Source organism: Epinephelus fuscoguttatus, linkage group LG21 (genome assembly GCF_011397635.1).
Source record: "Epinephelus fuscoguttatus linkage group LG21, E.fuscoguttatus.final_Chr_v1".
In the NCBI taxonomy this organism is placed as follows: Eukaryota; Metazoa; Chordata; class Actinopteri; order Perciformes; family Serranidae; genus Epinephelus; species Epinephelus fuscoguttatus.
In genome coordinates, this window is record NC_064772.1 from 39294089 (window position 1) to 39311852 (window position 17764).

Below are 17764 nucleotides of genomic sequence, written 5' to 3' on the forward strand. Positions count from 1 at the left end.
CTGTACGTGTTCATGTTTAACCTGAAACACTCGGTACAAACACCACGCCTACCACTTCACATCCACACAGGCTCAGCTGTTAAACACAGTGCTGTCGGATCAGGACTCTGATACACCGAGAAATATTTAATCACCAACCAGGCGCACCCAATCACAAACTTCCTTCTGACAACAAACACAACTCTCACACATCCCTTCTTACAAAGGACGGCTGAGTGTGACCATCTGGAGCTAAACACATAAGAAGTGGAAAATGACACTGATCCTCAACATCAGCAAGAACTGTTTCTGTTGTACCCGCCAACAGTTTCACAGCACCACCAAGAGTCAAAACATCATATCAATAATTCACTTTAACAGCAGAAGCATGTACGCCAACATCACAACATATAACATGTAATAATAGGAGGACTACGGTTGGAAACTAGCCTTTGGCTAACACTGGCACATCTACAGTAATGTATGTTTAATGTGCGCTGTCCTCTTTAAATAAATAAATAAATAAATAAATAATATTAGTAAGTCCATTCGATATCAGAAACCTGGATCAACAGTGAAAGAGGCGCAGCGTTTAAAACTAACGGAGCTGACGTAGAAACAGACAAAAGTGGGATGAGCTGGTGTGGCCTTGTAAAAGGACAAGTTTGAATTTTAAGGTGGTGGAAAAGATGTGGTGGATAATTTACCGGAAAGAGTTACAGTAGAAATTTATCTGGAAAAAAGATAAATGTTACTGTGAGTCGTATATTTGAAGCACTGGGCAGTGACACAGACACATTTAAGGACTGGATGGAGCAAAATTTTACAAACATAAACTGCAACAGTCACGTTCATCTGCAGTGACTTCAACATCGATTTACTAAATCCAAACAAAATGACAGAATTTATCAATACATCGTTCAGCCTTAGCCAACATCCAAAAATCACCAGTCCCAGCAGGATGACTTCACATAGAACAATACAGCGAGCAGATTATTAATAAATGATACCAGCTTTCACACCTTACGACAAGCAGGAAATTGATCTAAAATATCGACAGGTGAGGACAGAAGAGTCCACGGATGAAGTCATCTGGTGGTTTGTCAGAACCTCTTCTGACAAACCACCAGATGTGTGACCACAGACCTTGCAGTCGTCTTGATACCTGTCTGCTGCTGCAGGACTCACCACAGCCAACAAACCTGAAAGGAATCCTGTGGTGTGCAGGCCACGACTCTGAGCAGCTGACTGCCATCTGCCAACAGCTTTTTTCAGAACAGTTCATTTAGATTGTGATGGCCGCACTTGCAGCCACACAGCTGCATTAAGGTCTGTCCCCCGGTGGCACTCACACTTTGGTTTCTTTTACATTTGTAGTTCATTTTTCCCTCATTTAGCTAAACTTAATTATATTTCACATTACAAACAAATAAATGACAACATATTGGATTTTGTTTCATACATCATACTCATTTTATTTTACAGTTTTGACAGTACATTAGTTTCTATTTGTAGCGCGCACATTGGGTTAACTTTTGTACAGTCACTAGTTTCTTTAAATTGTATTATTTTTCATTTCTTGAGTTACCAGTGTGCAGGTGCTGCTCCTGTAGGACATCTGGCCACGCTCGAGCAAAGGATGTGCCCCAGGAACTGAAACTCTTAAATACAGGAAGTGGCCAATTGGGCCGTACCAATTCCTGCCACCTCATAGGGAGAAACTGTTATTTTTCCATTTAGTTGTATTGCTTGTTTCTCTTGATTAAAAATTTAGTTTTGGTATTTTTGGTTTGGTTAATTTAGTTGAGTTAACCTTTTTTGGGGGAATTATTCTGTTTTGTTATTTATTGCTTAGTTGGTAGTGTTTGTCTGTCTGTCATCCCTCTTGTGTCTTAATGGTCTGATCAGCCAGTATATATGTTCCCCATTGTGTCCACTTTGAAAGTCTGTTGTTGGTGTTAAGGTCACTTAAGTTCAGTTTTGTTTATTTGACCTCTTTTATGGGCCCAGAACTTTAGTTATACATTTATCATTTGTACCTTTTTTTGTAGTATTTGTGTAAAATAAAAGCCTTTTTTTTTTGAAAACCACCTGAGTCTCCTCTTGTCTGCCAGCTCGGTCCCTTACATAGATCATGGGTTCTCACAAAACAAGGCTTCATCCAGGGACCAAAGGATTTCTGAAACAGGTCTATTGTACCACACTGAGCTGAACAAACCACCCTCCTTTTCCAGCAGCTGATCACAAACACCGCCGTCATATCCTTCAGACTGAAATATTCACCTGTAACATTTCATCTTGTTCTGTTGAGGTGCATTAGATTTTACCTGCAGGAGAGCGCAGCTGGGTGGAGCTGGAGCGCGTCTGTCTCCTGCCTCGACGCCGCAGCGTGCTGGCAGCGTCAGCTGGATCGGCAGAGGTTGCACTTTGACCAGAGTCGCCCTGGGTGTCCTGGTGATGGAGAGTATCTGCATCTGTCGTAACAGTCTGGTCCCACAGCCCATGGCACTGCAGAGAGGGAAGGAAGACAGAGTTTTAGAATAATAAATAGAATAGAGTTTTACTTTGATTACGGCTCAGTGGTGCTATGACTTGTAGTATTTAGTATTTACCTGGAGTACGGCTCAGTGGTGCTATGACTTGTAGAATTTACCTGGAGTACGGCTCAGTGGTGCTATGACTTGTAGTATTTACCTGGAGTACGGCTCAGTGGTGCTATTGCTTGTAGTATTTAGTATTTACCTGGAGTACGGCTCAGTGGTGCTATGACTTGTAGTATTTACCTGGAGTACGGCTCAGTGGTGCTCTGACTTGTAGTATTTAGTATTTACCTGGAGTACGGCTCAGTGGTGCTATGACTTGTAGTATTTACCTGGAGTACAGCTCAGTGGTGCTATGACTTGTAGTATTTACCTGGAGTACGGCTCAGTGGTGCTATGACTTGTAGTATTTACCTGGAGTACGGCTCAGTGGTGCTATGACTTGTAGAATTTACCTGGAGTACGGCTCAGTGGTGCTATGACTTGTAGTATTTACCTGGAGTACGGCTCAGTGGTGCTATTGCTTGTAGTATTTAGTATTTACCTGGAGTACGGCTCAGTGGTGCTATGACTTGTAGTATTTACCTGGAGTACGGCTCAGTGGTGCTCTGACTTGTAGTATTTAGTATTTACCTGGAGTACAGCTCAGTGGTGCTATGACTTGTAGTATTTACCTGGAGTACAGCTCAGTGGTGCTATGACTTGTAGAATTTACCTGGAGTACGGCTCAGTGGTGCTATGACTTGTAGTATTTACCTGGAGTACGGCTCAGTGGTGCTATGACTTGTAGAATTTACCTGGAGTACGGCTCAGTGGTGCTATGACTTGTAGTATTTAGTATTTACCTGGAGTACAGCTCAGTGGTGCTATGACTTGTAGTATTTACCTGGAGTACGGCTCAGTGGTGCTATGACTTGTAGTATTTACCTGGAGTACAGCTCAGTGGTGCTATGACTTGTAGTATTTACCTGGAGTACAGCTCAGTGGTGCTATGACTTGTAGAATTTACCTGGAGTACGGCTCAGTGGTGCTATGACTTGTAGTATTTACCTGGAGTACAGCTCAGTGGTGCTATGACTTGTAGAATTTACCTGGAGTACGGCTCAGTGGTGCTATGACTTGGAGTTTTGATCTGGAGTACGGCTCAGTGGTGCTATGACTTGTAGTATTTACCTGGAGTACGGCTCAGTGGTGCTATGACTTGTAGTATTTACCTGGAGTACGGCTCAGTGGTGCTATGACTTGTAGTATTTACCTGGAGTACGGCTCAGTGGTGCTATGACTTGTAGTATTTAGTATTTACCTGGAGTACAGCTCAGTGGTGCTATGACTTGTAGTATTTAGTATTTACCTGGAGTACAGCTCAGTGGTGCTATGACTTGTAGTATTTAGTATTTACCTGGAGTACGGCTCAGTGGTGCTATGACTTGTAGAATTTACCTGGAGTACAGCTCAGTGGTGCTATGACTTGTAGAATTTACCTGGAGTACAGCTCAGTGGTGCTATGACTTGTAGTATTTAGTATTTACCTGGAGTACAGCTCAGTGGTGCTATGACTTGTAGAATTTACCTGGAGTACGGCTCAGTGGTGCTATGACTTGTAGTATTTACCTGGAGTACGGCTCAGTGGTGCTATGACTTGTAGAATTTACCTGGAGTACGGCTCAGTGGTGCTATGACTTGTAGTATTTACCTGGAGTACGGCTCAGTGGTGCTATGACTTGTAGAATTTACCTGGAGTACAGCTCAGTGGTGCTATGACTTGTAGAATTTACCTGGAGTACGGCTCAGTGGTGCTATGACTTGTAGTATTTACCTGGAGTACGGCTCAGTGGTGCTATGACTTGTATTTAGTATTTACCTGGAGTACAGCTCAGTGGTGCTATGACTTGTAGTATTTACCTGGAGTACAGCTCAGTGGTGCTATGACTTGTAGAATTTACCTGGAGTACGGCTCAGTGGTGCTATGACTTGTAGTATTTACCTGGAGTACGGCTCAGTGGTGCTATGACTTGTAGTATTTAGTATTTACCTGGAGTACGGCTCAGTGGTGCTATGACTTGTAGTATTTACCTGGAGTACGGCTCAGTGGTGCTATGACTTGTAGAATTTACCTGGAGTACGGCTCAGTGGTGCTATGACTTGTAGTATTTACCTGGAGTACGGCTCAGTGGTGCTATGACTTGTAGTATTTACCTGGAGTACGGCTCAGTGGTGCTATGACTTGTAGTATTTACCTGGAGTACGGCTCAGTGGTGCTATGACTTGTAGAATTTACCTGGAGTACGGCTCAGTGGTGCTATGACTTGTAGTATTTAGTATTTACCTGGAGTACGGCTCAGTGGTGCTATGACTTGTAGTATTTAGTATTTACCTGGAGTACGGCTCAGTGGTGCTATGACTTGTAGTATTTACCTGGAGTACGGCTCAGTGGTGCTATGACTTGTAGTATTTACCTGGAGTACGGCTCAGTGGTGCTATGACTTGTAGAATTTACCTGGAGTACGGCTCAGTGGTGCTATGACTTGTAGTATTTACCTGGAGTACGGCTCAGTGGTGCTATGACTTGTAGTATTTAGTATTTACCTGGAGTACGGCTCAGTGGTGCTATGACTTGTAGTATTTACCTGGAGTACGGCTCAGTGGTGCTATGACTTGTAGTATTTACCTGGAGTACGGCTCAGTGGTGCTATGACTTGTAGTATTTAGTATTTACCTGGAGTACAGCTCAGTGGTGCTATGACTTGTAGTATTTAGTATTTACCTGGAGTACAGCTCAGTGGTGCTATGACTTGTAGTATTTACCTGGAGTACGGCTCAGTGGTGCTATGACTTGTAGTATTTACCTGGAGTACGGCTCAGTGGTGCTATGACTTGTAGTATTTAGTATTTACCTGGAGTACAGCTCAGTGGTGCTATGACTTGTAGTATTTAGTATTTACCTGGAGTACAGCTCAGTGGTGCTATGACTTGTAGTATTTACCTGGAGTACAGCTCAGTGGTGCTATGACTTGTAGTATTTACCTGGAGTACGGCTCAGTGGTGCTATGACTTGTAGTATTTAGTATTTACCTGGAGTACAGCTCAGTGGTGCTATGACTTGTAGAATTTACCTGGAGTACAGCTCAGTGGTGCTATGACTTGTAGAATTTACCTGGAGTACGGCTCAGTGGTGCTATGACTTGTAGTATTTACCTTGAGTAAGGATCAGTGGTGCGATGACGTGTAGTATTTAGTATTTACCTGGGTACAGCCCAGTGGTGCTATGACTTGTAGTATTTACCTGGAGTACGGCTCAGTGGTGCTATGACTTGTAGAATTTACCTGGAGTACGGCTCAGTGGTGCTATGACTTGTAGTATTTAGTATTTACCTGGAGTATGGCTCAGTGGTGCTATGACTTGTAGTATTTACCTGGAGTACGGCTCAGTGGTGCTATGACTTGTAGTATTTACCTGGAGTACAGCTCAGTGGTGCTATGACTTGTAGTATTTACCTGGAGTGCACTCAGTGGTGCTATGACTTGTAGTATTTACCTGGAGTACAGCTCAGTGGTGCTATGACTTGTAGTATTTACCTGGACAGCTCAGTGGTGTATTTAGTATTTACCTGGAGTACAGCTCAGTGGTGCTATGACTTGTAGTATTTAGTATTTACCTGGAGTACAGCTCAGTGGTGCTATGACTTGTAGTATTTACCTGGAGTACGGCTCAGTGGTGCTATGACTTGTAGTATTTACCTGGAGTACGGCTCAGTGGTGCTATGACTTGTAGAATTTATCTGGAGTACAGCTCAGTGGTGCTATGACTTGTAGAATTTACCTGGAGTACGGCTCAGTGGTGCTATGACTTGTAGTATTTACCTGGAGTACGGCTCAGTGGTGCTATGACTTGTAGTATTTAGTATTTACCTGGAGTACGGCTCAGTGGTGCTATGACTTGTAGTATTTACCTGGAGTACGGCTCAGTGGTGCTCTGACTTGTAGTATTTAGTATTTACCTGGAGTACAGCTCAGTGGTGCTATGACTTGTAGTATTTACCTGGAGTACAGCTCAGTGGTGCTATGACTTGTAGAATTTACCTGGAGTACGGCTCAGTGGTGCTATGACTTGTAGAATTTACCTGGAGTACAGCTCAGTGGTGCTATGACTTGTAGTATTTACCTGGAGTACGGCTCAGTGGTGCTATGACTTGTAGAATTTACCTGGAGTACGGCTCAGTGGTGCTATGACTTGTAGTATTTACCTGGAGTACAGCTCAGTGGTGCTATGACTTGTAGTATTTAGTATTTACCTGGAGTACGGCTCAGTGGTGCTATGACTTGTAGTATTTACCTGGAGTACGGCTCAGTGGTGCTATGACTTGTAGTATTTACCTGGAGTACGGCTCAGTGGTGCTATGACTTGTAGCATTTACCTGGAGTACTGCTCAGTGGTGCTATGACTTGTACTATTTAGTATTTACCTGGAGTACAGCTCAGTGGTGCTATGACTTGTAGTATTTAGTATTTACCTGGAGTACAGCTCAGTGGTGCTATGACTTGTAGTATTTAGTATTTACCTGGAGTACAGCTCAGTGGTGCTATGACTTGTAGAATTTACCTGGAGTACAGCTCAGTGGTGCTATGACTTGTAGTATTTACCTGGAGTACGGCTCAGTGGTGCTATGACTTGTAGTATTTACCTGGAGTACGGCTCAGTGGTGCTATGACTTGTAGCATTTACCTGGAGTACGGCTCAGTAGTGCTATGACTTGTAGTATTTAGTATTTACCTGGAGTACAGCTCAGTGGTGCTATGACTTGTAGTATTTACCTGGAGTACGGCTCAGTGGTGCTATGACTTGTAGTATTTACCTGGAGTACGGCTCAGTGGTGCTATGACTTGTAGTATTTAGTATTTACCTGGAGTACGGCTCAGTGGTGCTATGACTTGTAGTATTTACCTGGAGTATGGCTCGGTGGTGCTATGACTTGTAGTATTTACCTGGAGTACGGCTCGGTGGTGCTATGACTTGTAGTATTTACCTGGAGTACGGCTCGGTGGTGCTATGACTTGTAGTATTTACCTGGAGTACGGCTCGGTGGTGCTATGACTTGTAGAATTTACCTTGAGTATGGCTCGGTGGTAGAACAAAGCCAGAAGCTGCAGCAGGTCATACAGGACGTAGCCTTCCTTCTTCTCGACCCCCAGGATGTTCGGGGGGTGGAACGGTTTGCTGCGGTCCACCTCGAGCTTCTGGTTGAATGGGAAGAACCCAAACTGGAAGAAATACTTGATGACGATGGTCACCTAAGGACACAGACAGGCAGACTGAATGTAAGACATCCACCTGGTGACAGGTGAGTTGATAACGTGAGATGACAGCAGCAGACCGAACCTCAGTGTAGATGATGGCTGTCATCCAGAAGGTCTTACTGGGCCGAGGGACGGACAGGGTCGCCCACAGAAACACCAAAACAGGAAGTACCAACGTCAGACAGCTGGCGGACACCATGTGGTTCAACACGATGACCAGGTAACAAACCGTCTCCGACCTGACAAAAGGACTGTCTCAGTATCTTAGCAAACCCAGAGGAGTGTGTGGTGTTACCTGCGGCGCAGAGCTTACCTGGCTGCCAGGATGTTGTAGAGTGCGTAGCACAGCTGGAGCAGCTGGTGCTGGTTGATATAGAAACGGTCCGATGCCTCCAGCTCCTCGTCATAGAAAGTCCTGAAACACAGAGTGTGAATCAGCAGCAGGTCACAGCTAAAGGATCTCTGAGACTCACCTGGGACTCACCTGTTCCTCAGCAGCTCGCTGGCTGTCAGCTCCTGAGTGCAGGACGCCAGCGGACAGGAAGTGGAGGCCGAGTCGCACAGGAAGTCATTCCTCCCCCCTGGAGTCTGAACCAGCTGCTGCCTCCTGGACCCCTCCCCCGCCTGCTCCTCCTGCAGGTCCAAGCCCAGAGCGAGGCTGTAGGAGGGGGGGAGGAGGAGTGAGGAGGGGGAGGTGGGAGACGTGGGGGAGGAGCCGCTGGTGTGAGTCGGTTGTGTGTCAACAGGAAGTTGCTGGTTTGATTCCTCAGCACTGTTCAGACGACAGAGAGAAGGAATTGATACCACAGACCAGAGAGTGAAGATGAACTTTGTTCTGTTAGTGTTCCTTCCTGTCCTTCTCCATCCTGGACAGGGGTCACCTTCTGCTGTCACTGCCTCTGGTCTCACTCCTGAGGATGGAGCCTCTGCTGAAACTGGTTCAATGGGACCATCGTCTCCTGATACTGGTTCTGCTTCTATGTCCAATGGATCTCCTCCTGAAACAGGTTCTGGTTTTGTTCTAGCTGGACTATCTCTTTCTGTTTCTGGTTCATGTGGATAATCTCCTCCCGGTCCTGGACCTGGCCCTGGTCCTGGTTCTTGTCCTGGTCCTGGTTCATCAGGACCATCTCCTCCTGGTTTAGTCTCTGGCTTCTCACCTGCTTTTTGACATCCTGTTTCTTCTTCTCTGGTATCAGGACTCACTTCTTCTTTTTCTTCTTCTTCTTCTTCCTCCCTTCCACTCTCTGCTGAGGTGTGCCCCTCGGCCTCATGGGTGCTGGAGTCTAGGCCAGACTCTCTGGAGGTTTTAATCATCTGTTCTTGGTAGTAGACGTGGATTGCCTCTCTGGAGGGAACATTACCCTGAACAGGCAGGCAAATAAAACACTGATCAACACCTCTGATGATTCACATGACTCCTTCATCTTTGTTGTAGTTCTAACACCTCCACGTGTTGTGGCGGTCTGTAGTCCTGAACACGTACCTGCTTTGCCTGCTGCGTTAGCATGCAGCGCTCGATGCGGAGGACAGTGGAGATGTCGATGTGTTCCTGACACAGACCATTGAGCCAGGTGGTCAGAGAGTCCAGCAGAGCCGACAGCAGAACCCAGCAGAACTGCAGCGTGTTAGAGAACCGATGCAACACCGTGTCTGAAACACAAAACATCATCTGGTGGTCACAGTGATGGTGAAGGTGTTGCTGGGTGACAGCGTGATACACTCACAGTTATGAGACTGTATCTAAAGTTTGATGGTGTTTATCGAACCTCCAGTTTATGATCTGATTATTGAATCTGAATCTGTCTGATTACCCTTTTAACAGAAACTAAGGGTTTACGAACGTCTCAGGCCAGCGTCATCTTGACGTAGAATATCCACATGTCGTGGTGAGGTCTGAGGAACAAAATTCAACGTCCACACCACGTTAAATTCTGACGTACTTAGTCATTTAAAATATCATCAACCGAAATGTAACGTCTGCCCAACGTAAGAGTCCAGCGTCTGTCTGACGCCAGTTAACACATCCGGTGTCGGCTGGGTTAAGGTGAGACATCACAGGTGAAAACAGATTTTGAGGTTTATTGTCATTCAGATTTTTGTTCTGGAAATTTACACAAAAGGTGCATTTTTAATAACATGATGACTCATCTGCATATTTAAACAGAACATTTTAGAAAACTTATTTGTCTAACTGTACAAAATCAGCTGGTCAGTGTCATGTTGGTATCTATCAGTTACATTTTTTACCCTGAGGTTCTATTTTTATTTTTTGTTTCAAATGTTTGGAAATTTGACACTTTTAATCTCTAAAGTCTGATTTCTCAAAATGAGTCATAACTCTGCTCTTCAGCAGCTCTTTACATCCACCAAACTTCCAGTTTGATTCCTGTCTGTATTCAGAGGGTTTTTACAGATCTGATCCACAGTTTCATCTGTGGAACATTTGAATATTAAAAACATGAAGAACACTGGTTCTGTACGACTATGATAAAAAGAGAGATCCTAAAACCCTCTGACTCTGATGTGTCGACAAAATCAAGCAAGAATTTTGAACGGGGGTTTATCCAGTGATCACATTTATGTTCTGGACATATATGTAAATCAGTGCGTATTAAGCCTCATTAGCATATTGCAACCTAAAATTTTAGAGAACAGAAACAACCCAAGGAAGTTTCATGGTGATATCTGTGAGCTCAAACACTCTGTAAATGTCTCAGTCGTGCAGCTTTGGCCTGAATGTGACCAGAGAACCAGGTCAGCGCAGAGCGTTCAGGTTCAGAGTTCTCAGAGAACCAGGTGAACGCAGAACGTTCAGGTTCAGTGTTCTCAGAGAACCAGGTGAGCGCAGAACGTTCAGGTTCAGAGTTCTCAGAGAACCAGGTGAGCGCAGAACGTTCAGGTTCAGAGTTCTCAGAAAACCAGGTGAACACAGAATGTTCAGGTTCAGTGTTCTCAGAGAACCAGGTGAGCACAGAACGTTCAGGTTCAGAGTTCTCAGAGAACCAGGTGAGCGCAGAACGTTCAGGTTCAGAGTTCTCAGAAAACCAGGTGAACACAGAACGTTCAGGTTCAGTGTTCTCAGAGAACCAGGTGAGCACAGAACGTTCAGGTTCAGAGTTCTCAGAGAACCAGGTGAGCGCAGAACGTTCAGGTTCAGAGTTCTCAGAAAACCACGTGAACACAGAACGTTCAGGTTCAGTGTTCTCAGAGAACCAGGTGAGCACAGAACGTTCAGGTTCAGTGTTCTCAGAGAACCAGGTGAGCACAGAATGTTCAAGTTCAGAGTTCTCAGAGAACCAGGTGAACGCAGAACGTTCAGGTTCAGAGTTCTCTGAGAACCAGGTGAACGCAGAACGTTCAGGTTCAGTGTTCTCAGAGAACCAGGTGAGCGCAAAACGTTCAGGTTCAGAGTTCTCAGAGAACCAGGTGAGCGCAAAACGTTCAGGTTCAGTGTTCTCAGAGAACCAGGTGAGCGCAGAACCTTCAAGTTCAGTGTTCTCAGAGAACCAGGTGAGCGCAGAACGTTCAGGTTCAGTGTTCTCAGAGAACCAGGTGAGCGCAGAACGTTCAGGTTCAGAGTTCTCAGAGAACCAGGTGAGCGCAAAACGTTCAGGTTCAGTGTTCTCAGAGAACCAGGTGAGCGCAGAACCTTCAAGTTCGGAGTTCTCAGAGAACCAGGTGAGCGAGCGTTCAGAGTTCTCAGAAAACCAGGTGAACACAGAATGTTCAGGTTCAGTGTTCTCAGAGAACCAGGTGAGCACAGAACGTTCAGGTTCAGAGTTCTCAGAGAACCAGGTGAGCGCAGAACGTTCAGGTTCAGAGTTCTCAGAAAACCAGGTGAACGCAGAACGTTCAGGTTCAGTGTTCTCAGAGAACCAGGTGAGCACAGAATGTTCAAGTTCAGAGTTCTCAGAGAACCAGGTGAACGCAGAACGTTCAGGTTCAGAGTTCTCTGAGAACCAGGTGAACGCAGAACGTTCAGGTTCAGTGTTCTCAGAGAACCAGGTGAGCGCAAAACGTTCAGGTTCAGAGTTCTCAGAGAACCAGGTGAGCGCAAAACGTTCAGGTTCAGTGTTCTCAGAGAACCAGGTGAGCGCAGAACCTTCAAGTTCAGTGTTCTCAGAGAACCAGGTGAGCGCAGAACGTTCAGGTTCAGAGTTCTCAGAGAACCAGGTGAGCGCAAAACGTTCAGGTTCAGTGTTCTCAGAGAACCAGGTGAGCGCAGAACGTTCAGGTTCAGTGTTCTCAGAGAACCAGGTGAGCGCAGAACGTTCAGGTTCAGAGTTCTCAGAGAACCAGGTGAGCGCAAAACGTTCAGGTTCAGTGTTCTCAGAGAACCAGGTGAGCGCAGAACCTTCAAGTTCGGAGTTCTCAGAGAACCAGGTGAGCGCAGAACGTTCAGGTTCAGAGTTCTCAGAGAACCAGGTGAGCGCAGAATGTTCAGGTTCAGTGTTCTCAGAGAACCAGGTGAGCGCAGAACGTTCAGGTTCAGAGTTCTCAGAGAACCAGGTGAACGCAGAACGTTCTGCTCCAGAAGGAGGAGAACATCATTTTAATAACTTTAAATTAAAAGATTGTTCTATTTGTGGTTCCTTTGTTGTGCAGCACTGAGCTGATGACTATAACAGGTGTGGCGACTGAAGCTTCATGTGACGTAGGCAGAGCGATGCTGCGTCGCTCTGGTTTCATCAGTATCACCTGTACAGGTGTGTTTCCTCTGTTCATCAACACTCAGACGACCGCAGAGACGCAGTTGGTGCGTAAACGTTTGTTTGACAGCAGCAGAAATATCGCTGAGCTACGAGCAACCAAGCTGTGATGTTCCAGCAGCAGCAGTAATCCATTCACAGATTCATTCATTAATCATTAAACAGTAGATACGGTTCTTTGTTTCAGTCCTGTCATGTGGTGACGCGGGGTCGATCTCTGAGTTGTTTATTTAGAAGATTTTGTTTGTTTACTGTCTGATTGGCTCGATAACAGAAATTGTATTTCAGAGATTGTGTGAATGAAAAGATTCAAAGTCCAGAAATATCTGATTCATTAACGAGATTTAAGATTTTCAGTTTGACTGATTCTGTTCAGGATTAAAAGTTCCAGTAAAAATAAATTATCATTAACAAATATTCTTCAAAACAAAACATTGATATTTTAAAAAACTGGACTAAACACGTTTAATAAATCTTTGATTCTGTTAACGATGGTGTTGAGGATGAAAACACAATGTTTATCAATTATTAATCATCTGATTTCTGTTATTGAGACGTGAGTTGATTGGCTGAATTAATGGACATGATTTATGTTTTCAAACTCTTAAATAAACGAAGGCAACCAGTGGAGTCGTCCGGCGTCCTCTGCTGTTGTCTGTGCTGGGTGGAGTTCAGGCGTCGAGGCTGAAACTTAACACTAAAACGCTAAACACTAAAAACTAAAACATCCTAAACAGTTCATCATGTGACTCGTGTCGCACCGTACATTTAAATAAAGATGTTTATTGTGCCCTGAGCGCCGAGCACAGGAAGTCGATAAGGCTGAAACTGAAGGACTTTTTATTCGATGTTCAGAGACTAGTGAAATTTTACACACAAAAATTAGAACTGGTGGATTTTCTGAGGCTCAGCAGCACCCCCTAAAGAGTCTCAACAAAGCAGCTCTATTCGCAGAAATTGGTGTTCAAATGTCCAGATCTAAAAAAGTACCCTCAACCCAACAGGAAATCAGCCATTTTGAATTTACTGTGCAATCATTGTATCTTTGTGACCATTTCTACAGGTTGAACTTTAACAAACTCCTCCATGTGACCAAGACGAGGTGTCAAATTCTACGTTTCACCATGAAACAGGAAGTGGTTTGTAACTGCCCTGTAGACGATCCAATCTGCCCCAAACGTCACACGTTTGATGACAGTCCCGCCCTGAACACATCCACCTGCCCATAATTACTCATTGTTATAGTGCCACCTACTGACAACAGGAAATGACACGTGTTATACATGGCTCTGCTCCTTGATCGGATCCACCTCAGATATGTTTTGATAAGTTTTAAAACCTCAATGAAGCTTTCTGGTGAAAATTGTGTGTTTACGTCGGGCGTGTTGCCATGGTGTGGCGGCCATTTTGCAGGTTTCCCCATAAAACAGGAAGTTGTTGTAACTTGATTGTCCAATCTGCCTCAAATATCTCCTGCATGAGAAGAGTCCCAGGTTCATGACGTCTGGGCACTGAAATGAAGTTTGTCTTAGCGCCACCTACTGGCAACAGGAAATGACATGTTTGCAGCTGACTGTAGCTCCACTTCAGATGTGATTAGACAAACATCAACATGTGTCAGTCCACTGACAGTAATGACAGCCACACACAGACGACTCAATGTCATATCATCTCCTTCACCATAATACAGCTATGGTTTTTAATATGCCTGTGGATATTCTCATTTATCCAGGTCACAGTTATCTCAAGGCAATTGAATCGAATGCAAGTGGACTTAGTTTGTTTTTAGTTTTTAATATTCCTGTGGATATTCTCATTTATCCAGGTCAATCCCATTTTGGCAACAATTAAATCGTAGGCAACTGGACTTTGATTTTGTCTAGGAAAAAAAAAAAAAAAAAAAAAAAAAAAAATTTTTAATATTGTGATACACTTTGACATCACACTGTTACCCATGACAACAACAAGCATGGCTGAAAGCAAATTAGGGGCTGTACACATGCTGCATCTTAAACTGCCTGGAAAACATGAGGTCGGGCGCTGGGCGCTCCTCTAGTGCCCTCTCTATGCCAGCTCTAAAGAGCCTGGCGGCAGGTTGTGTCGAGGGTTGCTAAGCAACCATAACCAGCACCGTATCACAGCCTGTTTACCTGAAAACCTGAGGTCAGAGCTGACCTACTTCAATCAATCAATCAATTTTATTTATAAAGCCCAATATCACAAATCACAATTTGCCTCACAGGGCTTTACAGCATACGACATCCCTCTGTCCTTATGACCCTCACAGCTGATCAGGAAAAACTCCCCAAAAAACCCTTTAACGGGGAAAAAACGGTAGAAACCCTCTTCCAGGACGGACAGACGTGCAATAGATGTCGTACAGAACAGATCAACATGATAAATTAACAGTAATCCTTATGACACATGATACTTCCTGTCTGTCTGTGGGACAGATGTGACACTCTGACAGCTCTGCACTAACATGACCAACTTCCTCCATATTTATCACACACTGATATTTAGTGAAGGAAAGATATCTGTCAGCTGTGATTGGTTGGTCCTCGTCACATGACATGCGGTGCACAGTGTCATGTGTAGGGTTGGGTACCGAAAGTCGGTACTTTTTGTACTTGGTACCGATTCACGTCGGTACTACCGAGTACCGATTCACTTAAAATGAATTGGTGCCAAATTTCGGTATCTGAGGTGGAGGCAGAGCGAGAGTGCATGACTTGCACCCCAGACTCAGCAACAATGCTGACAAAAAAAATGTGCAGGCAAAACTTAACGTGCAGCACTGTTCCTAAATGTTCTCAATAAAATGTTGAAACTGAGAAGTTTAGACTATGGGCCCGAACGATGCATAGTGCGTCCAAATTCACACCCGTTCTTCTCTGTGGATTTTCTCCGTGACCGTGTGTCATAGCGAGAAGCCACGCATATCAACGGGAACAGCACAACTGTAGCTTTCCGACAACGCCAAGCACTTGTCGGTAATCCAGTGTTTTCACAGCGAAAAAAATTGATAAAGTTACAATAAAATGATGTATAACAGAGCTTTCATACAGCTCTGCACACACATTACTCTTGGATGGATTACTCGCGAATGCAGGGTCGCACAGAAATGCCACGCATATCACATGAAAGCGCAGGAGCAGAGCTTTCCAGTGATATCACACACATCATTGTGCTGTCATCCCATCACGCTATAAATCCAGATTAATTGTCTACAAAATAAAAACCTGATGAATTTCTTTACAACCCATTATACAGATCTTGTTATCAGTCACTTCATATAGTGAGGAATATCGTATCTTACTACATCTTAGGCTTGCGTGTGTTTCTCCCTGTCTATCCACATTTGTAGTCCGGCTTTCAAGATGCAAATATTTCCATATTGTCCAGTTGACACTCCATCAAACTTTGTATGACAAGACCAGCCACTTCACCTTTGCGCACCCAGACAACTGTAGCCTAATTATGCATGCTGACAGGGCCGTAGTCACCATATACATTGAGGGGGACACGTGCCCCCCCCATTGCCCAAAATGTTCCCCCAATATATAACTGAAACTGAAAAACAACAACAAACTTTGTTTACTGCAAACAAAGTGGCAAATATTATCTTGGAGGACATCATTGCACTTGGTTGACTATATTTCTATGATCTTAGATGTAAATATTGCATGTTTCTTTCAGATAAAACACATGTTTGACTTGTGAGTCAATGGAATTTCTTGCAATAATGAAAAAATACTGGCAATCATGTCCGTCTGGCACAAACCACATGTTTTGGACAGCTATGAAGAGACAGAATGTCCCACCATCATGGTTCTTATATTGCCAGATTCCAGAGAGTCTCCCCTCTTCATATATGGCAGAATGTGTCTTCTTCCAACTTGCTATGGTGAGATACATGTAAAAATGTAAGAATTTAGTCACACGGATGTTTTTTTCATTGATATAAAAATTAATATAAAATACAGGCACATAGAAGGACATGAAATGGCAAATCTGAATAGATCAGATGCTGTGGCGTCCTGGGCGGTTACCTGGTCCCTCCTCTTTGTCCTCCTCTTCATCTCCATTCTCCTCTGCCTCCTCCGTCACTTCTATAGCTTCAACTGCAGGAAAGGGAGAGGAGTCACAATCAGCCTGCTGGTTACAGCAACATGCAGACGACACACAGCTTTACATGTACTTCCTGTGTAACACTGTGGACTCACACACATCTTCATCATCACCATCATCACCACCATCACCATCACCACCATCACCATCATCATCATCATCATCACCACCATCACCATCACCACCATCATCATCATCACATCAGTGTATGTTTAGGACTTCCTGTTGTGATTTCTTCTGACTTTTATTATTTTTATAATTTCCTGTCTCTCAGTAAATTGATCTGATGAGAGCACAAAACCTTTTAATAAAACAATAAAACCAGTCGGACTGACCTTCTGCTCAGTTTAACGTGTCCACAGTTATACATGTGTTTGTACGTAAAGCCACACATTAGTGGTCAAAATGAACCCATCATGAACCTCTAGTGTATAGGAAGACACTTCCTCCTCCTCCTCCTTCACCACCTCCTCCTCCTCACCTCCTCTCTTGTCTTCCTTTCTGCTCCTTTGCTCAGAAGAGTTCTTCTTCCACAGTTTCCTCTGGTTGTTGCGAGCTCTCATTGCTGTTCTTGAGTCAGTTATCCAGGCATGATAGACAAACTGACAGACAAACAGACAGACAGACACACACACACACACACACACACACACACACACACACAGACAGACAGACAGACAGATGGAGTTGTGTCTCCTTTCATCTGACTGAGACAGGATGCTTTGTGTAAAAGGGACTGATGGCAGAACGAATCATGGACAGACAAGTGTGACATTTAGACCATGTGTTCTGTGTGCGACCCGCTGTGGGAGATTTAAAATGTAGCTGTGAGCAGTTCACGGCTAACTCAAAGAACAGCAGCTGTTAGCAGTTAGCAGCTAACTCAAAGAATAAGAACAGCAGCTGTTAGCAGTTAGCACCTAACTCACAAAAGAAGAACAGCAGCTGTTAGCGGGCAACTCAAAGAAGAAGAACAGTAGCCGTTAGCAGCTAGCAGCTAACTCAAAGAAGGAGAACAGCAGCTGTTAGCAGTTAGCAGCTAACAGGAGCTCATGCTAAATGATGTTACACTGGAGGACGACACTGTGGGGTTACATGTCACGTCTC

At 44.3% G+C, this 17764-nt stretch overlaps 1 protein-coding gene across 1 annotated transcript in view; it reads right to left on the reverse strand.

The window, feature by feature from the left end:
* Positions 1–17764, reverse strand: part of LOC125882024 (piezo-type mechanosensitive ion channel component 2-like) — an 87431-nt gene that overhangs the window by 16729 nt on the left and 52938 nt on the right. Inside the window, 10 exon segments of the mRNA XM_049565647.1 lie at positions 2307–2487; positions 7626–7808; positions 7897–8053; positions 8128–8229; positions 8299–8591; positions 8594–8661; positions 8846–9179; positions 9301–9467; positions 16579–16650; positions 17139–17259. Of these exon segments, the coding sequence (XP_049421604.1) occupies positions 2307–2487; positions 7626–7808; positions 7897–8053; positions 8128–8229; positions 8299–8591; positions 8594–8661; positions 8846–9179; positions 9301–9467; positions 16579–16650; positions 17139–17259 (1678 nt within the window).